General features: G+C 40.0%; 1 protein-coding gene across 9 annotated transcripts in view; it reads right to left on the bottom strand.

The window, feature by feature from the left end:
- The window catches only part of GIGYF2 (GRB10 interacting GYF protein 2), a 130,482-nt gene that overhangs the window by 78,603 nt on the left and 30,082 nt on the right, over positions 1-21,797 (bottom strand). For all 9 annotated transcript variants that reach the window (XM_055586479.1, XM_055586483.1, XM_055586484.1 and 6 more), the window contains 3 exons: positions 12,562-12,691; positions 11,601-11,696; positions 760-871 (listed from right to left, as the gene is read on the bottom strand). In XM_055586479.1, coding sequence (XP_055442454.1) covers positions 760-871; positions 11,601-11,696; positions 12,562-12,691 — 338 coding nt within the window. The remainder of the gene's footprint in view (positions 1-759; positions 872-11,600; positions 11,697-12,561; positions 12,692-21,797) is intronic.

Genomic DNA, 21,797 nt, shown 5'->3' with positions numbered 1-21,797 from the left:
ATGCCCTTAAGTAGCAGAAGATCAACAAACTCCAAGTAGGGAGACGATATCAAAGAACAAGTAATATCAATTATTCTTCTAAGAAAAGACAATCTACAAAATATAAAACTACAGATTATATAAAGGATTGTTGCGTAATTTTTTCTTTCTTCTGCACCCTAAAAAGGTCTCATACTGAGGAGACGGCTTTTACAAAAGCCTCTCTCTGGCTGGGGACACTCCAGGCACATGGCCTTATATGGAGACCCGAGTCACAGAGGCCTGCAGGGACCTGGGTGCCACTGAGCAGCCAAGGCACTTCAGGGAGCTTTGGCTCTCACAGCATAAGGTCCCCTGGGGGTGAGGAGTATGGATCACAAATATTTGCCAAAGAGAATTAGGACCATCTAAAATCATTCACTCAAGTCTCTAGGCTCGGGGAGGAGGGAGGAGGGTTCAGGATGGGGAACACATGTATACCTGTGGCGGATTCATTTTGATATTTGGCAAAATTAATACAATTATGTAAAGTTTAAAAATAAAATTAAAAAAAAAAAAAAAGTCTCTAGGCTCAAATCACCCTGTTCTACTCCAAACCAGGGGTTGTGGAGTAGATACACTGAGAAATGGTTCCGAAAATGAATGGTCAGGACATTTATTATGCAGTTAGTGTCAAGGGGCAGTTTTGGAAAATCAAATATCAAAATATTTTTACAGTGATTTATTTCCCTCTCCTCTGTCTCCACCGTTTGGTTATTACTTTTTCACATGAAAGCTCACCTCGCCCTCGTGAAGAACTTCGACCTCTAGGAGCGCCCACCACTGTTCCTCCTCCTCCTCGTCCTGTCAATCGCAGGACAGCAGCACTATTTACGGACATGGAAAAGTTTCTCTGCCAAAAAAAGAAAAGAAAGAAAAAAAACGGATGAAACAGATAAAACTGCATGTCGCTCCTCACCATCTCCCACAGCGTCTATAAACCGGCATCTAATGACTACCAGCGATGGGAAACGATCACCACATGGCACACTAAGACATTCCAAAATCTGGTTGTAGCTGGAAATTTTAAACTAACATTTCAGATTAACAAACATGAACAACCAACGCTTACACCACTTTAGGTTCTGTACGTACCCACGAGGAGGCAAGATATGTATGCATCATCATAATAAACAGAGAATACATAGTAAAAGAGATCTGGTTTGAAAGGGTCCTTTAACTACTGAAAGGTGGAAATGAGCAAGAGTCACAAAAGGTCTGAATCAACAGTAATAGGATAAAGGAAAAAATATTGATCATTTTGCCTCATTCTGCTCATCAATATGAATTAGCAACTTCAACTAGTGTTTAATAGAATGACAGGTATCAGGGATGAATGGGGAAAGGCAAAGTAAGAAGTGGGTAGGGGAAGAGAATGCTTGAGAAGAATAAACAAAACCCCAATCACTTGGTCATTAGCCTTCATTTGCACCCACAGTCAATGTGGAAAAGGGTCAAATATAACAAGAAGAGTAGTGGGTGAGCATCCTTCAAACATGAAGAGGGGACACAGGAAGACAGGAGGTCTGGGATTCAAAAATAAGTTTAGTCAATATTTCTGGATAAATGGAACACACAGGGCTTAGGAAAAGGTAAAGCAGGAAGCAATTATAAAAATACTGGAAAATGATCTATGAAATATCAAAATCCTAGGCATGTGAAACAATTTAATGAGCCAGTTTTAAACTCAAAAACTGTTGGAATACATCTTTACCTGAATACTTTCTATACACTTGGGCTTCTTTGATAGCTCAGCTAGTAAAGAATCCACCTGCAATGCAGGAGACCCCAGTTTGATTCCTGGGATGGGACGATCCACTAGAGAAGGGATAGGCTACCCACTCCAGTATTCTTAAGCTTCCCTTGTGGCTCAGGTGATAAAGAATCCGCCTGCAACGCAGGAGGCCTGAGTTTGATCCCTGGGTCGGGAAGATGCCCTGAAGGGAAAGGCTACCCACTCCAGTATTCTGGCCTGGAGAATTCCATGGACTATACGCAAAGAGTTGGACACGACTGAGCAACTAAGCACAGCACAGAACCTAAGACATTTGTGCAAAAATGCAGTGGTATGGTACAGTGTGGAAAACAGCTTCAGCATGGCTGCAGCAAGGGGCCTCTGGACAGAGACAACACGTGAGGCTAAAGTACACAAATTTGGTAGCAGCTAACTAAATTTCAGGGAAATAAAATTCTGCAATTCAACTACTTCTTTTAAGTCCAAACTGTTTCCACTGTGTTTGGATTGAAAAATTAAATGAAATATGATATTCCTATTTTAAAGAAATCAACATGTAATTTTGGTTTGAAAAACTTCTTTCATTACTAAATTTCTTATTTTAATATATGGGTGATTTTCTCCTCATTACCTGTCACTGCTTGTCTTTATCACAACTGTATTCAATAGAATTTGTTCAGGTAAACTTTAGAAATTTATTTTATTCCTTTGACTTTTATAGGCATATAATAATACAATCAAGTAACTTCAAAACTGAAGACCTAGATGTAATTAATAATGGAAAACTAGAGGTAGATACCAAACTTAATCAATACTTATTTCAAACTGTATTTTAATAAAAATTATTTTTAAGAAAAGCTAGTTGAAACAAATGCATTAATTTATCTCGGGGCACACAGTAAACAGCAGTGTTACTGACTAACTCTTCTGGGATCACAATTAAGCAAGACTGTGAAATCCCCAAATCTACATTCATGTATTCTAATACTGGAAAAATAGAAGTCAGTGTTAAATATACAGTACATGCCAGAATCTGACACTGTTGAATACCTCATAACCAAAGGATTACATGTATGAAACCCAAATGCACCCATCTATAGGGTTCAGGGAAACTCTCATATGCTTTCTTTCACACATCCTAACACACTGCAGCTGAAAGTGAAAGTTGGTATAATCTCTGGAAGGCAATATATATACTTATCAGATACATTTGTCAAAGTATATTTCAATGTCCACACCTTTTTACACAATTTCTCTTCTTACACATGTGAAAAATAACATAAACAGAAAGATTTTTAACTGTAGTACTGTTTGTGAAAGCAAAAATGGCAACTGGCTAAGTATCAATCAAAAGGAGCTGATCTAAAAATCATGGCTATCTACACAGGGAATTCTACACAATTTTTTAAAAATATGAGGCAACTCTTACTTATTAGGGTTAACCATACAAATTGGCTTCCCAGGTGGCTCACTCAGTAAAGAATCCACCTACAGTGCAAGAGATTGCATGCAACAGAGGAGACTTGGGTGAAAGCAAGTTAGGAAGATCCCCTGGAGGAGGAAATGGCAACTCACTCTAGTATTCTTGCCTGGGAAATCCCATGGACAGAGGAGCCTGCCAGGCTACAGTTCATGCGGTTCCAAGAGTCGGACATGACTTAGCAACTACACCACCACCATCATATAAAACTGCTACTATTCAATCATTTCTGATCCAGAAAACCACAATTTCATACAGTCAGCCTAATAGGCATAGCTGGAGTGAAGTGCATGGAGAGGCTAGACTGCCTGAGAGTGAACTGTGGCTCCTTTACTCAACTCTGTGCCTCATTTTCCTCATGCATATAATGTGAAAAGGAATTTACTTCATGGGCTGTTGTAAGCACTTAACACATTAAGCAACAAGTAGTTAGAACAGTGACACATCTTAAAAGTTAAATAAATATCTGTCATTATTTCCCAAATAGATGCTTAGGTAAAAACAGTGCAGAACTGTATGCATAGCAGGCGTGCGCACGTATGTTTTAAAGAACAGATACAAAAGTAGCTGCAGTTGCCCTAAATAGCAGCCATGTGTGTGTGTGTGTTTTAAAGAACAAACACAAAAGTAGCTGCAGTTGTATTAAATACCCTAGAAAGGGAATATAAGAAAACGAAAATAACGGTTAATCCTGAGGAAGAAAAAAGCCTAGGTCACTCAGACTTGTTTTTCACTGTATGTGCTTTGTGAATTTTGCATGTATACACATGTATCATCTAATTAAAAATGTATACATGAAGTGACTTTCTTTCATGTAAAATAAATAAAATACACCAATCTGGTAGCAGTTAAATTACAAGTGTAATATATAGAGCTTTACTGACTAAGCCAAAGCCTCTGACTCTTGGAAAATTCTCAAAGAAATAGGATACCAGACCACCTGACCTGCCTCTTGAGAAACCTATATGCAGGTCAGGAAGCAACAGTTAGAACTGGATATGGAAAAACGGACTGGTTCCAACAGGAAAAGGAGTACGTCAAGGCTGTACACTGTCACCCTGCTTATTTAACTTCTATGCAGAGTACATCATGAGAAACGCTGGGCTGGAAGAAGCACAAGCTGGAATCAAGATTGCCGGGAGAAATATCAATAACCTCAGATATGCAGATGACACCACCCTTACGGCAGAAAGTGAAGAACTAAAGAGCCTCTTGATGAAAGTGAAAGAGGAGAGTGAAAAAGTTGGCTTAAAGCTCAACATGAAGAAAACGAAGATCATGGCATCCGGTCCCATCACTTCATGGCAAACAGATGGGGAAACAGTGTCAGGCTTTATTTTGGGGGGCTCCAAAATCACTGCAGATGGTGACTGCAGCCATGAAATTAAAAGACACTTCCTCCTTGGAAGGAAAGTTATGACCAACCTAGACAGCATATTAAAAAGCAGAAACATTACTTTGGCAACAAAGGTGTGTCTAGTCAAGACTATGGTTTTTCCAGTGGTCATGTATGGATGTGAGAGTTGGACTATAAAGAAAGCTGAGTGCCGAAGAATTGATGCTTTTGAACTGCGATGTTGGAGAAGACTCTTAAGAGTCCCTTGGACTGCAGAGATATCCAACCAGTCCATCCTAAAGGAGATCAGTCCTGAGTGTTCATTGGAAAGACTGATGTTGAAACTCCAATATTTTGGCCACCTGATGAGAAGAACTAACTTATTGGAAAAGACCTTTACACTGGGAAAGATTGAAGGCAGGAGGAGAAGGGGATGACAGAGGATGAGATGGTTGAATGGCATCACCGACTCAAAGGATATGAGTTTGGGTAAACTCTGGGAGTTGGTGATGGACAGGGAGGCCTGGCGTGCTGCAGTCCGTGGGGTCAGAAAGAGTTGGACATGGCTGAACAACTGAACTGAATGCTTTTCAAACTCGATAAGGACATACAGGGAAATGTCCAATCAAAGAGCAACTAGAAGATCTTATTCGAGCATTGATTTTGTTCAAAGAAAACCTTTTACGTAATTATATTTTACACATGCATGCATTCATATATGTGTGTACATGTATGTTTAAGAGTATATGTGGTGGGGAGGGTGTGGGCAGGAAATGCGCACACTCAGTTAACTTACTTTTAAAGATAAAATACCCTCTTCAGGTAACATCAGGAAACAAGATATATAGCAAGAAGCTGTTTTAGGTTATTAGAATTATTTACCTTCTGGATAGGAGTAACAGGGTGAATAGGTATGCAAAACTCTAGCCTAGGAAGGTCTAAACAATTCCTGCAGGTAACCATCCAAAGTGTTAATTTCAAAATATTAACGAATCTTTTGCTTAATGAATCTTTTGCCAGCTCTAAGTACTGTCCTATTCCAACATATATTATAAAAAGAAAGGCTAGCAAGTGTCAAGAATTCCTAAATTTTGCATTTTTGTGTTGTGCTGTGCTTAATCGCTCAGTCATGTGCAACTCTTTGCGACCCCATGGGCTGCAGTACGCCAGGCTCCTCTGTCCATGGAATTCTCCAGGCAAGATTACTGGAATGGGTTGCCATTTCTTTCACCAGTGGATGTTCTCCACCCAAGGATCAAATTCCAGGTCTCCACATTGTGAGCGGATTCTTTACTGTCTCAGTCACCAAGGAATCCAATCTTTACATTAAGCCCTGGTAATTACAGCATTCAAATCTTAACACCTTCCGATACACTTTTCCATTATAAAAACAAAATGAAGGGTTACTTCTTTAGTGATTCTAGAACTAATTTTCATGTGAAGGTGTACTGCATATCTAACTTTATTCCTTTTTAAAAAACCAACAGTTTTCAGCAGCATTTATTGAATAATTTTTGATTGCTCAAGTAATCTGTGTAGCCCTTAAAGCATATCACATTAGTAACTAGTACCAAGTCCTTCTGCCTACTTACTAAAAAGCTTTTCTAACCCATGTCGTCTCTAAGAAAATCTAGGCAGTCATTTAACGAAAAATAAAAAATAATTATTAAAAAATATTCATAAACAATTGGAAAACTAATCACAAAAGACTGAAACTGGTATAATGAGCTATATAAAAATAAGCTTCTGTATTAAAAAATATCATAAATGAAAACCAATGCAATTTTAAATTTATAAAAATGAACTAGTAGATGAGTGGATGAGGGGTGGGAGGGAGGTTCAAGAGGGGATACATGTACACATACAGCTAATTCACTTCACTGTATGGCAGAAACTAACACAGCACTGTAAAGCAATTGTATTCCAATAAAAAAGGAAGTGAAAAAAAAAAAAGAAAATTTAACAGGTTAGGTTTAGAACTAACTCAAGAAAAAGATTATTATCCGCACCCCCCCCCCCAACAAAAATGGCAAAGAACAAAAAATTAAAAGATATATAAATGCAAGTATCTGAAAAACTGCACTGGGGAAAGAAATGCAAACTAAAACAAAGAAAGAATACTTTTCCCAAATGTGCAGAGAATATTTTTCAATAAAAACAACATAAATATAGAACAAAGCTTAGTATACACCACCACCTTCACAAAAAGGGGGAAATATATTCAATATTTACTTGGAAAAATACACAAGAAACTGCTAATACAGGCTGCCTTTCAGAAAAGGAGACAGATGGCTGGTGGAAAGGATGGGGGAGAGATAAATTTTGATTTCTAAACCATATGATTTGGGCTTCCCTGATAGCTCAGTTGGTAAAAAAAAATCTGCCTGCAATGGAGGAGACCCCAGTTCAATTCCTGGGATGGGAAGATCCGCTGGAGAAGGAATAGGCTACCTAACTCCAGTATTCTTGGATTTGCCTTTGGCTCAGCTGGTAAAGAATCTGCCTGCAATGTGGGAGACCTGGGTTCAATCCCTGGGTTGGGAAGATTCCCCTGGAGAAGGGAAAGGCTATCCACTCCAGTATTCTGGCCTGGAGAATTCCACATGATTCACTGCTCATGAAAAAAACAATGAAATCATGGCAGCAAAAGTCATACATACCCACATACAATGTTTCTTCAAAGTGATCCAGCAGTATGGAGTGAGTTGGTTTTATTTCTGAACTTTCAATTTTAATCAGCTGGTATGTGCATCTATCCTTAAGCCACAGTTTTTTGTTTTTGTTTTGGATGTTTTTTTTTTTTTTTTTTTTGGCCACAAGGGATGTAGGATCTTAGTTCCCTTAGTCCAGGAATCAAACCCACGCCCTCTACATTGGAAGCATAAAAATCTTAACCACTGGACCGCCAGGGAAGTTAAAACCAGTTTTGATTACGGTAGCTCTGCAGTTAAGTTCTGAAACTGGAGGTACAGGTCCTATTTCTTCTTTGCAAAACTGTTTTGACAACTTAGGGTCCTCTGCAATTCTATATAAATTTTAAAATCAGCTTCTACCCAAAAAGCCACTGGGACTTTGGTGGGGATTGTACTGGCAGCAAATCATTAATAATATTAAGTCTTTCAACAGTTAATAAAATGCTAACGCCTTTTCATTTATTCAGATCTTCTTTAATTTCTTTCAATAGTGTTTCTTTTTTTTTTTTTATTGTATAAAGTTTCATACTACTTAGTTAAATTTATTCCTAAGTATTTTGGTTTTGATACTATTGTAAACAGAATTTTCTTAATTTCCTTTGCAAATTGTCCATTGCTAGTATATCGAAATGCTTCCCTGGTGGCTCAGTCAGTAAAGAATCCACCTGCAATGCAGGAAACCTGGGTTCAATGTCTGAGTTGGGAAGATACCCTGGAGGAGGGCATGGCGACCCACTCCAGTATTCTTGCCTGGAGAATTCCCATGGACAGAGAAGCCTGGCAGGCTACAGGACATGGGGTTGCAAAGAGTCGGACACAACTGAGCGACTAAGTATACAATAATGGAAACACAGCTGACTTTTGTGTACTGATTCTGTAGCATACAACTGTGCTGTATTTACTTACTGGTGTTAACAGTTATTCTGTGGATTCTCTAGGATTTTCTGTATGAAGGATCATGTCATCTTCAAACAGATAATTTTACTTCTTCCCTTCCAATCTGGATCCTTTTTATTTCCTTTCTAGCCTAAGAGCTCAGCTAAAACTTCCAACACAAGTTTCAATATCAGTAGTGAAAGCAGATATACTAGAAAAGCTTTCAGTCTTTCATCACTGAGTATGATGTTGGTTGTGGGTTTTTCATAAAAGCCCTTAACTAAGCTCACTTTCATTCCCAGTTTGTTACGTTTGCTTTCACAAAAGGGTGTTGAATTGTGTGCTTTTTCTGTGGAAACTGAGGTGATCAAGTGCTTTTCTTTTCTTCATTCTATTAATGGGGTATATTATATTGGTTTTATGTTGCACCACCCTGGAATTCTGGGGATAAACCCCACTTAGCCATGGTGTATAATTCTTTTGATACGCTGTTGGATTCAGTCTGCATTACCGGTGTATTTTGACAACTGAAGATACACAAAAATAAACATACCAAATGTTAACAAGTAATTATTTCTACATGGTGACTTTATAGGAAAGATTTACCTCTTCATATCTTTCTGTATTTTCCTTAATCAAATATGAATACATTTTACAGCAAAAAAAAAAGTATTTTATTGATTTTTCTCACTTATGAAATATTATAAAGCAGAGATGAACAAACTGATGCCATATGTATGAATGTGAAATCTAAAAATCATTACTCAAAGAAAAAACAAGCTGCAGAATATAATTATACAGTGGTGCTGTCACTTCAATCGTGTCCTACTCTTTGTGACCCCAAGGATTGTAGCCTGACAGGCTCCTCTGTCCATGAGATTCTCCAGGCAAAGATACTGGAGTGGGTTACCATTTCCTCCTCTGTAATACACAGTATGCTACCTTCAATATAGGCTTCCCTGGTGGTTCAGATGGTAAAGAATCTGCCTGCAATTTGGAGACCTGGGTTCAATACCTGGGTCAGGAAGATCCCCTAGAGAAGGAAATGGCTACCCACTTCAGCATCATTGCTTGGAGAATTCCATGAACTGAGGAGCCTGGCAGGCTACAGTCCATGTAAAATTTATAACCCTATAAAATGAAACTCTTATAGGTATGCTGCTGCTGCTGCCAAGTCGCTTCAGTTGTGTCCGACTGTGCGACCCCATAAACAGCAGCCCACCAGGATCCTCTGTCCCTGGGATTCTCCAGGCAAGAACACTGGAGTGGGTTGCCACTTCCTTCTCCAATGCATGAAAGTGAAAAGTGAAAGTGAAGTTGCTCAGTCATGTCCAACTCGTAGCGACCCCATGGACTGCAGCCTACCAGGCTCCTCCGTCCATGGGATTTTCCAGGCAAGAGTACTGGAGTGGGGTGCCATTGCCTTCTCCACTTATAGGTATATGGACACACAAATATGTAATGAAAATATCAAAACATGAATGATGAAAGTAATCTGATTCATAGTAATCCCTGGAAATGCAGAGAGGGGTACACCCCAGGCAGTCTCAACTGGGGTGAAGGAGAAATTTTGCTTCTTAAAACAAAAATATACACAAATTATTTTAAGATTAGATGTATATGAGTTGAAAATATTCAGGTCTTTGTAATAATATTCTCTATACTATTTGAAATGCTTCATAATAAAAATATTTTTGAGAAAAATTAAACCAAAATATAATCAGATGTCCAATTTTTTTTAAAGGAAATTTACCATTTTTGAAAAGAAACTTTTCAGCAATTACTAGAGACAGGACCCTTCCTTTCCCATGAATTCTTTATAACAATAACAACTTTTCATCAATGAAAATATTTGTTGATGACCCTAGATGATACTGGGTTTCATGAATAAAGAAGGAACTATTAGCCTGATTTTGGACTTCCCTGGTAGCTCAGCTAGTAAAGAATCCACCTGCAATGAAGGAGACCCTGGTTAGATTCCAGGGTCGGGAAGATCCCCTGGAGAAGGGATAGAATACCTACTCCACTATTCTTGGGCTCTCATGGTGGCTCAGACGGTAAAGAATCTGCCTGCAAAGCGGGAGACCTGGGTTCAATCCTAGGTTGGGAAGATCCCCTGGAGGAGGGCATGACAACTCACTCCAGTATTCTTGCCTGGAGAATCCCCATGGACAGAGGAGCTCGGCGGGTTACAGTCCATGGGGTCGCAAAGAATCGAACACAACTGAGTGACTAAGCACACAGCACAGCCTGATTTAGGAGAAACCGCAAATGAAACAAAACTGCTTACAGAAGTATGATGCTCAAAGTCACCAAATAAATATCACACCTTTCTTAAAACTTAACACAGGTTAACAGAAGTCTAATTTTTATTTGGCCATGCCTTGTGGCTTGTGAGATCTTAGTTCCTCATCAGTTCTGAACCACCAGGGAAGTTTCACTAAGTTCTTTTAATAGGCTTTTCCCTCTTAACAGACTGATTTCACCATGCACAGCACGGCAAGAGTACAGAGAAAACACCCAGAGCTGTCACAAAAAAATAATGAAAAATGCTCTGGAATTAGACAGTGGTGATGGGTTACACAACTCTGCATCTACTAAAAACTACAAACATGTTTAATTTTATGCCATGTAACTTAGGTCTCAATAAAGCAGTTTTCTTAAAAAGTAATGATGATTCTTCATTTAAAGCGGCATTCTAACAAAGCTCTTTCTTTCTCCATTTTACTATAATCACCACGGTGGTGGCGGTTTAGTCGCTAAGTCATGTCCAACTCTTGCGACCCCATGGATTGTAGCCCACCAGGCTCCTCTGTCTATGGGATGCTCCAGGGAAGAATACTGGAGTGGGCTGCCATTTCCTCGTCCAGGGGATCTTCCCATCCCAGGGACTGAACCCAGGTCTCCTGCATTGCAGGCAGATTCTTTACCAACTAAGCTATGAGGGAAGCCCAATAATCACCATAGTTCATTGAAATCAGAAACTCCATTATTTATCTATGGACATTGTACACTGTAACACAGAATCTGTTACTTTACAACCCAAAACTCTAACTTTCTCACAATTACCATTTTAAAAAATCTGTGACAGAAAAGCACCGTTTTAAGCACACTGTGAGCTGATTATTTACATTTTCCTCTAGTGGTAAAAACTGGTGGGAATTCAGGTTTAGCATATTACTTCTGAAAAACGACATGTTTCTGAAAAGAAGGCCCTCTCCCCTGAAAAATACCTTTTTCTCTCTATTCTAACACACATCCTTATCTCTACATAATACTCAACAGCCTCAAATCTAAATCAGAATCTAGTCAACTAAGAGAGGCATCCATATGCCGAGAAGAGTAGAAGGAAGCAGACCTGGGGAAGGAGGACACTCCTTAGAGGCAAAGAGGAACTTCCTATTTTCATGCCTCAGTGGGAACAAACAAGGGTGGACCTGAGGCTCAAAGCTACGCACACACCTGTTCTTCTTCCGTGAAGGGCACAAGAGCCAGTGGCAGCAGGGGCTCCTCCTGTAGGATAGGCAGAAATTCTTTATCCAGAAGGTCTGAAGGGATCTGTTTGACCAAACACATGACCATGAGATTAATGCTCTCCCTGCAATTCTAAAGAAGCCAAAACAAGAAAACATTGTTTGGTTTATCTGCTGCTGACTTCAAAGATATGGATTAAAAGCTTATTCAGTCACAATTAATATTCTGACAGGGTCAAACATTTTTTAAAAGCCCAGTCACTCACCCCGTCCTCCCATTAGACTACCACGCTCAGATTTGATATATAACACTGACCCTGATACTCCAGAGCGCACATTTAACTCAAACCACAGACGGTAAGGAGAATTTTACAAGCAACTGTATCTGTTCTTAGCAACGATCATTAAAATTTGATCCTTAATCCATTAATAAAATTAAAAGCAAAGTACACAAGTAGAAAATGTTATTCCTCACTAGTTACATAACAGAAGTGTACTTTATACTGTGAGTTTTGATCATTTATAAGTAACACAAATGAGGTACTATATTTTAAGATTTTCTCCCCACTAAAATTTTACATTTAACTCAAAAGCAAAGAACAAGAGAAGCATCTGCCCTTCTGGCTCCTAACAGATGCAATAAAGAGAAGAGAAAACTTTCTCAGCTATCACAATGGGATAAAAATAAAGGTTGTGAGGCAATCAGTTAGACAAAGCATTGAGTCCTGACCACTCTCCTGCTTCCATGAAGCTTTCTACTTCTGTGGTGAAATCTTAGGTTTTCTCTAAAGCATAAAGTGTGCATCATTTAGAAGAGCCTCTGTGAACTAATGCAGGTTTCAACACAGGAAGAAAAGAGAGAAGAACTATAGCTATTTCATGTATCAACTCGTAACTGTACATACCCAGAAATCGCATTTGCAATTTTGAACTCTTTCCTACGTTCTTACCTTATTGTCTTTAAGGAAAAGTGCTAACATTTCTTCTCGCCCGTAACGATAGTCCGCTAACTTATACTTCGGCAATGCTGGTGAAAGAGGGGGGGATGTAATACTCCCACCACTGGACAGAGCTCGGAGCCTAAAACAGTAAACAGAATAGAAAAACAAAGTGTCAAATGAGCTGGCAGTAAGGACTTTTTATTTCCACAAAATGTAGTATTTTCATTTTAGTTCTTCAAAAGAACAGAAAGGAAAAGCCATTATCTCAAGGTATCCAAGATTTCAGCTCTAATGCAATCTGTTGTAATAGCTCACTAAGAAAATAGTTCATTGAGTTCATTGACAAATAAGTAGACAACTTCCTTAAGAAGTATTGTGCCATATCCCTTAGAAGTTTAGGGAGTGAGGAGGAGACACCTTTTTCCAAACTATAAAAGTAACGTATAATTAAAGCAAAAGTGAGACATCACCTTACATACACTGGATTAATAAAAATTAATAACTGTAACAATACCAGCTATTGGCAAGGATGTAAAATGACGCAAATTCTCAAGTAGTACTTGTGGAGTTAAAAACTAAAACAGTGACTTCAAAGAATGATTTTCTAATATTTAACAAAATATTTTAAAAAATATTTTTGCTCCCCAAGAGAAAATGCAAAATACAGACACCTGTAAAAAAGATGATACTTTTAAATATGCCCACAACATTTCATAATTCACTTTTAATAAAAGAAATTAATGGTCAGTGTAGAGAATTTGAAAATACAGTGGGGAAAAAAGGTGAAGTACAAGGAGAAAAAAAAAAAGCCATATTTACTGCTAAGGAAAAAAAGAAAGGTAAAAATATACTTCAAGCTGATAAAAGAAATTACCTCGAAGGAAGAAAACTGGGAAAAGGGGAACGAGTTAATTTTATAAGATGTTATTTTAAAAAGGAGTGAATCTCAGCAAAAAATGGCAAGTTTCCCTCTAGGGAAACCATCAGGAGTAGCCCAAAGTTCCATGAAGTAATAGATAACAAGGGTAAAAGGGACCAAGGTACTGCAAGTCAGTAGTTTAGCCCAAAGAAAATTCAACAGAAGCACTGAAATATATCCCCAAATTGCTAAGCTGTATTGACAAAAAAAAGGGGGGGTGGGGAGTGGTCTACAACTTGTACATTAAAAAGTATGAAGGTCAAGCAGAATAAATACTTGCACATTATTCACGAACAGCAGAAAAAGTAGCAGGTACCTAGTAAATACACAGAATGTGTTTACATGTAGAAAGCAATACAAGGGGAAAAAAAAAGAGTATGCATTAGTACAGTAAGACTAATAAAGTTTTATTTTTTATTTGTTTCTTTTTACTTATTTTTTAATGTTTTATTATAGACAATTTTGAACATATATAAAAGGATCATCAAGAAACTCTCCTGTACCCACCAACCCAGTCCCCAGGCCATCCCACTCCTTCTACAGCCCCATCTAACCCTCCTTTAATATTATTCTGAAGGAACTCTTTTGCTTTCAAAATTTTTAAAGGAAATTATTTTCAAGTTTGGAGACAATTCTTTTAAGACAAGTTATCATTTCATCCGGAGAAGGCAATGGCACCCCACTCCAGTACTCTTGCCTGGAAAATCCCATGGATGGAGGAGCCTGGAAGGCTGCAGTCCATGGGGTCGCTGAGGGTCAGACATGACTGAGCGCCTTCACTTTCACTTTTCACTTTCATGCATTGGAGAAGGAAATGGCAACCCACTCCAGTGTTCTTGCCTGGAGAACCCCAGGGACAGGGAAGCCTGGTGGGCTGCCGTCTATGGGGTCGCACAAAGTTGGACACAACTGAAGTGACTTAGCAATAGCAATCGTTTCATCTGCAAATATTTCAAAATGTTCTCTCTAAAAGATAAGGATTTTTAAGTCTGAATTTTGCTAACTTTATCCCTGTGATATAGTTTAATACATTTCTCTGTTCTCTGCATTTCATGTAAACAGGTGACTGGATGTAGACTTGGCAAGACTACATCCATGTGGTGGTATGTTACTCCACCAGGAGGCACAGACTGCCTGGTTGGTTTTGCAAGGCTAAGCAGTTCTTCAAGAGCGAAGCTTAGATCCCCAAATTCACTAAGGTTACAGACTGACTTTATTCTATCATTTCTTCTTTATTTACTAGGTAAAGGTTCTACAAAGAGAAACTTCCCTCTTACACTATCTGGTATTACCTAATAGAATATATCTCATGTAAGAAAAGAAACAGCTTTCCTTCTTCCATTTATTAGTTTTCATAATAATGACTTGGTTCACTAACAATCCTCCAACAGTAAAATTATTTTCATTAATATATTTCATTTCACTGCAATTATTCTTAACAATACTCAAACTCTCTCATCTTTGCCTAGTGGGAGAGGCTTCAGGTTAGCTCCCAAGTCCTTCTGACCCAAACCTAGTAGTCTTTGAGAGCTTCATTTCTATCTGGTATGTCAAATGTTCCAAAATCAGCTTATTTCTTGCCTCAGATGCGGAATAACCATTTCACCAGGGAGCCTGATTCTCTTTGGTAATAAACAGATTAAGACTACCATCTGGGTGCTCAAAGTGTTCATTGTTATTGGGTTGGTTTTTTGTTTTCTTTCTAATTACTCACGGACTTAGAGGTCATCGAGTCCAATGCCTATCAGTTCATTCAGTCGCTCAGTCGTGTCTGACTCTTCGCGACCCCATGAATCACAGCACGCCAGGCCTCCCTGTCCATCACCAACTCCCGGAGTTTACCCAAACTCACATCCATTGAGTTGGTGATGCCATCCAGCCATCTCATCCTCTGTCGTCCCCTTCTCCTCCTGCCCCCAAACCCTCCCAGCATCAGAATCTTTTCCAATGAGTCAACTCTCCGGATGAGGTGGCCAATGTATTGGGAGCTTCAGCTTTAGCATCATTCCTTCCAAAGAACACCCAGGACTGATCTCCTTTAGGATGGACTGGCTGGATCTCCTTGCAGGCCAAGGGACTCTCAAGAGTCTTCTCCAACACCACAGTTCAAAAGCATCAATTCTTTGGCACACAGCTTTCTTCACAGTCCAACTCTCACATCTATACATGACCACTGGAAAAACCATAGCCTTGACTAGACGGACCTTTGTTGGCAAAGTAATGTCTCTGCTTTTTAATATGCTATCTAGGTTGGTCATAACTTTTCTTCCAAGGAGTAAGCGTCTTTTAATTTCATGGCTGCAGTCACCATCTGCAGTGATTTTGGAGCCCAGAAAAATTAAGTCTGACACTGTTTCCATTGTTTCCCCATCTATTTCCCATGAAGTGATGGGACCAGATTCCATGATCTTTGTTTTCTGAATGTTGAGCTTTAAGCCAACTTTTTCACTCCCCACTTTCACTTTCATCAAGAGGCTTTTGAGTTCCTCTTCACTTTCTGCCATAAGGGTGGTGTCATCTGCATATCTGAGGTTATTGAGATTTCTCCCGGCAATCTTGATTCCAGCTTGTGTTTCTTCCAGTCCAGCGTTTCTCATGATGTACTCTCATATAAGTTAAATAAGCGGGGTGGCAATATACAGCCTTGATGTACTCCTTTTCCTATTTGGAACCAGTCTGTTGTTCCATGTCCAGTTCTAACTGTTGCTTCCTGACCTGCATACAGATTTCTCAAAAGGCAGGTCAGGTGGTTTGGTATTCCCATCTCTTTCAGAATTGTCCACAGTTTATTGTGATCCACACAGTCAAAGGCTTTGGCATAGTCAATAAAGCAGAAATAGATGTTTTTCTGGAACTCTCTTGCTTTTTCCATGATCCAGCAGATGTTGGCAATTTATCTCTCGTTCCTCTGCCTTTTCTAAAACCAGCTTGAACATCAGGAAGTTCACGGTTCATGTATTCCTGAAGCCTCGCTTGGAGAATTTTGAGCATTACTTTACTAGCGTGTGAGATGAGTGCAATTGTGCGGTAGTTTGAGCGTTCTTTGGCATTGCCTTTCTTAGGGACTGGAATGAAAGCTGACCTTTTCCAGTCCTGTGGCCACTGCTGAGTTTTCCACATTTGCTGGCAAATTGAGTGCAGCACTTTCACAGCATCATCTCTCAGGATTTGGAATAGCTCAACTGGAATTCCATCACCTCCACTAGCTTTGTTCGTAGTGATGCTTTCTAAGGCCCACTTGACTTCACATTCCAGGATGTCTGGCTCTAGGTGAGTGATCACACCATTGTGATTATCTGGGTCGTGAAGATCTTTTTTGTACAGCTCTTCTGGGTATTCTTGCCACCTCTTAATATCTTCTGCTTCTGTTAGGTCCATACCATTCTGTCCTTTATCGAGCCCATCTTTGCATGAAATGTTCCCTTGGTATCTCTAATTTTCTTGAAGAGATGTCTAGTCTTTCCCTGTAAGACAGGCTAAACAAGTCAGAAAACAACATGCCCACAAAGGAGGACCCAACCACTGCTGAAGGACCTGCCAGCACAGTGGTTCACATCATGAACATTTGGGCTCTTCCCTGAAAAAGTGGAATTAATATCCACTGAGAACTGAAGCTGGGAATGTTGCATATACTCATTTAAGTTTCACAACCACCCCCAATATGACAGATGAGGAAAACAAAGCCAAGGAGTTAAGCCATTTACCCACAATCACAGCCAGCAGAACCAAGAGTCAAAAACAAGGTCTTTATGACTAAAAAGATCAAAATCTTTCCAACAGTGAGGTCTCAAAGTTTTAAAATAGTCATGGTTCAGTCTGCCAAAAATTAATTTTTAAATATACATCTATATAATTACAAATCAGTTTAAAATATCTTATACTGAGTCAATATGTTCCCTAAGAGTGTCTACCACTAGAGGGCACATCTAAGCGCTCTTCCAGTTTCTAATGGAAAAATCATCCCAGTATCTGCAATTATTATGTCTCACGAGGCTTTCCAGCTCACCTGTCGAACACCCCTAATTTCTTCATCTGCTCCTCACAAGGTTTCAAATCCACCCAACAATCCCCAGAGAATGAGATAGTTGGATGGCATCACTGACTCAATGGACATGAGTTTGATAACTCCAGGAAACAGTGAGAACAGGGAAGCTTGGTGGTCTTAAGTCCATGGGGTCGCAAAGAGTCAGACACAACTGAGCGACTGAACAACCCCCAGGGGCTTCCCATGCCTAGGAACTGAACACTTCTTACAAGTACCAGACCTAAAGACTAACATGACCAGGAATGCATACTTAAGAGAGTCCTCCAGCTACTGTGAAGGCAAGCTAAACATAATGCAACTGAGAGAAGATGGTAGCCTGAACCAGGAGAATGGCTGTGCTCCACTTAGTAATCAACAAATCCTGTCCCAAGTCCTCCTTCACCCACAGATATCTGGAAAAGCTGAAACGTATCTAGATAACGTCCTTCCCTAAAAACCCACCAGTGACCTTTACCTCCTCTAGAATCGTGCTCCATATAGCCCTCTCTTCTAGAAACTCATTCTTTCCCTATCAGCATTCCACTCATCTCTCAATATATCTAATAGTGATTTGTTTAAAAGTCCTCTAATGTAGCATCCCTGTCTGGCGATGCAGCACTGGTCATATTCCTCTTCATTTCAGAGACGTCTTCACTGCCTCACTTCCCAACCACTTCAAAACCCAGCGTAATGTGGCTTCTCCCCACTACTCTACTGCTCTAGAAAAGTTCAACCACCTCAACACTAGGCCCAAGTGAAATCTCCCTCTCCTGATCATCTTCAGCTTCCTGGCCACAGGGAGATCTGTTTAACACAGGAGGCCCAGTGCCACTCCCAGGAATACTAGCAGTCACTGACAGCAGCTGGGCCTTCCAAAACCACCCCTCCCTGACACCCACAATCCTCACTCGTTAACTGTTGTTCAAACCCAAACTTCAGCTTACAAAAGTAATTCAGAATGTCCACGTAGATGTGTGAAGATGTACAAATCTAAAAGCACTTCTGTGTAAGCTCATGACTCAGTTCCAGGTGTGAACTCTCCCCGACAGAGTAAGGCTTTCTTATTCAACCACTCACAGCCCTCTAGGTCTAACAGACCCCAAACCTACTCCTCAAAACCTCCTTCATCACCGGTATTCCCAAAGGCAGGTAAGGATACCACCATCTACTAAGCGAATGGTTAAGAGTCTGGGAATCATCTCCCATACCCAATTATCACATCCTACCAGGTTTTAAGGGCTTCCCTGTGGCTCAGTGGTAAAGAAACCACCTGCTAATGTAGGAAACATGGGTTCAATTCCTGGGTCAGAAAGATCCCCTGGAGAAGTAAATGGCAACCCACTTCAGTATTCTTGCCTGGGAAATCCCATGGACAGAGGAGCCTGGCTGGCTACAGGCGATGGAGACACAAGAGAGTCAGACACGACTTAGCAACTAAACAATCAGTTTCAAATTCTAAATCTCTCAAACCATCCTCTGGCCAAGTAACCTTCTATTGTTCACACTTATTACCTCAACTGCTGCAACAGCATCCTCAATAATCTAACCAGTCAAAGTCCATCCTCCACGCTACTACCAATTATCTCTTTCAAAAGCAAATTTGAATAAAATGCTCCCTGATTAACAATTCATTGGCAGGCAATGATCACATAAAATAAAAAACTTCGTAACATAGAAAGGCTACCTGCAAGCTCTTCTCGCCCACACTTCACAATATAGCCAAGGCAAAATGTCTTGCAATTTCCCTCTGAAACCTATAGTTCCCTGTCCACTTGTCTTCACACAGGCTTTCTGCTGTCTGGAATATTTTTTCAAATTGTTTTCACCTGGGACGCCATGGGAACTGCCTAGAAGTAGAGAGGTTAAGTGGAAAGGAAGAAAGGAAAAGATGAGAAACAGGAGTAGGGTAGGGGGTTGGAACAGAGAAGGCAATGGCACCCCACTCCAGTACTCTTGCCTGGAGAATCACATGGACAGAGGAGCCTGGTAGGGTGCAGTCCATGGGGTCGCGAAGAGTCTGGCATGACTGAGTGACTTCACTTTCACTTTTCACTTTCATGCACTGGAGAAGAAAATGGCAACCCACTCCAGTGTTTTTGCCTGGAGAATCCCAGGGACAGCGGAGCCTGGTGGGCTGCTGTCTATGGGGTTGCGCAGAGTCGGACACGACTGAAGCGACTTAGCAGCAGCAGCAGCAGGGGGTTGGAAAGAGGGCCGTAGGAGGGAAAGGAAAGAGATCTAGATCCTGGGTGTTTGGCTACACACAAGTACCCACGAATGTTCACAAAACTAATTGGCTAGTGGAAGGAAAAGCTAATAAACAGTCATACAAATGGAGAACTAGTGAAAGATTTTGGAGACAACTGGATCCAATTTACATTTTAAGATTACTCTGGCTGCAGTGGGGACAGCAATCAGAAGAAAAGGAGCCAGGAAACATTAGAAGGCCTGTCCTTTAGTTTATATCAGGAGATGACGGTGGCTTACACTAGGCTGGAGGCAATGAAGATAGAAATGAATAGGTTCAAGAGGTATTTTGGAGGTAGAATTGACACAGCATTGTGATGGACTAGACACAGGGATATAGAAGTAAAAGAAAATGACCTGCATAACTCCAAGATGTCTGGCTTGAGCTAACGGGCACACTGTGATGTTAAGATGAAATAAAAGAGGAAATTTAAAAGGGCAAAATTCATGAGCTCAGTTTTGGAAAACTATAAAGGATGAGAAGCCTGCAGGCATCAAATGAGCAGCTGAATATCCTGTATAACCATTACACTCCCTTTACAACGTGCATGTGTGCATGCCAAGTCGCTTCAGTCCCGTCAGACTCTGCAACCCTACAGACCATAGCCTGCCAGACTCCTCTGTCCATGGGATTCTCCAGGCAAGAATACTGGAGTGGGTTGCCATTACATCCTCTGGGGAACTTCCCCCTCTTATAACACTGACAGCGAAATTACTTAGTGTCAGCTTCTCCACTAAATAATCCAAAAGTAGTACCATGTCCTTTGGCTTCCCTGGTGGCTCAGATAGTAAAGAATCTGCCTGCAATGCAGGAGACCTGGGTTCGATCCCTGAATTGGGAAGGTCCCCTAGAGAAGGAAATGGCTACCCACTTCAGTATCCTAGCCTGGAGAAATCCACGGACAGAGGAGTCTGACAGGCTACAGTCCATGGGGTCGCAAAGAGTCGGACACGACTGAGCAACTCTCATTTTTTCATGTTCCTTATCCTTGCTGCCTCCTTATCTCCTTACCTAACCCAAGATGTAAAACATGAGGCCCTTGATAAAATGTTTTAACAATGTTCTTAATGTTCTCTTTTAAAATACACCCTAGGATAACAAAAAATTCCTTCATATGGCAGTTATCTTTTTACTCTTTTTGAAAACTGGGACTATTAATGCATTCCATCCTCCAGAACGTCTCTCATTTCCCTCACAACTCCACAAAGATCATGAACAGTAATCTAGAAATCTCAGCTTTGAATTCTCTTGCCCCATGCCCCCCACCATAAGACCTGAATCATTCAACATTTACTAAGTGCCCACACTAGCTAAACAATGGACTTACCAAAATTGAGAAATACAGTGCTTTTCTTAATGGAAGTAGCTCTTTTTTGAGTAAACAGATATAAACAGACACAGTACGCGGTCATAACTACTTTAACACAAGTCTGAACAAACTGCTTTGGGAAAAACAAAAGTACCTCATTCTTTGCAAGGGAAGACCTGGATAAGTTTCCTTAAGGCCATGGAGATGAGATAGAAGAAACCCCAAACCAGTTCCTTGGCTCCTTCTCCATAAAGCCAGCTAACTGTCTGCAATTGTTTCGTTCCCCTATGACTAATTCCTTTATTATCCAATTTATCTGAATAGATTTTGGATGCTCAAAATAAAAAAATTAAAATACCAAAATAAAGCAGGTTATAATCAATTTGTTTTCCTCCTTTAAAATGTCTTGAAGTACACAATCCTTTGCGAAGAAAAAAGAACAGAAGGATACAAACCAAAACATTAACAATGGTTCTTTGGGTGGCAGAATTAAAAGGGTAATTGAGATCTATTTTTCCTTTCATACTATTGCTTCCTCCAAGGTTTTCTGGGGTGAGTGTGAATTATCTTATTACTAGGACTAACAAAAATTCTTTAAAAAGAAGAAACCTACCAGATTTAGAACTAAAAAAGTATTTTTCTTTAAGGTAGTACTTTGTGTTTTGTCGACAGTGAAATAAACAGGCAACAGATGGGAATTAAATTCATACAATCCTTCTTGTGGTCAGTCTGTCCATATATCATC

This window comes from Bubalus kerabau, chromosome 6, assembly GCF_029407905.1.
Source record: "Bubalus kerabau isolate K-KA32 ecotype Philippines breed swamp buffalo chromosome 6, PCC_UOA_SB_1v2, whole genome shotgun sequence".
In the NCBI taxonomy this organism is placed as follows: Eukaryota; Metazoa; Chordata; class Mammalia; order Artiodactyla; family Bovidae; genus Bubalus; species Bubalus kerabau.
This window is presented reverse-complemented; position numbering and strand designations above follow the sequence as displayed.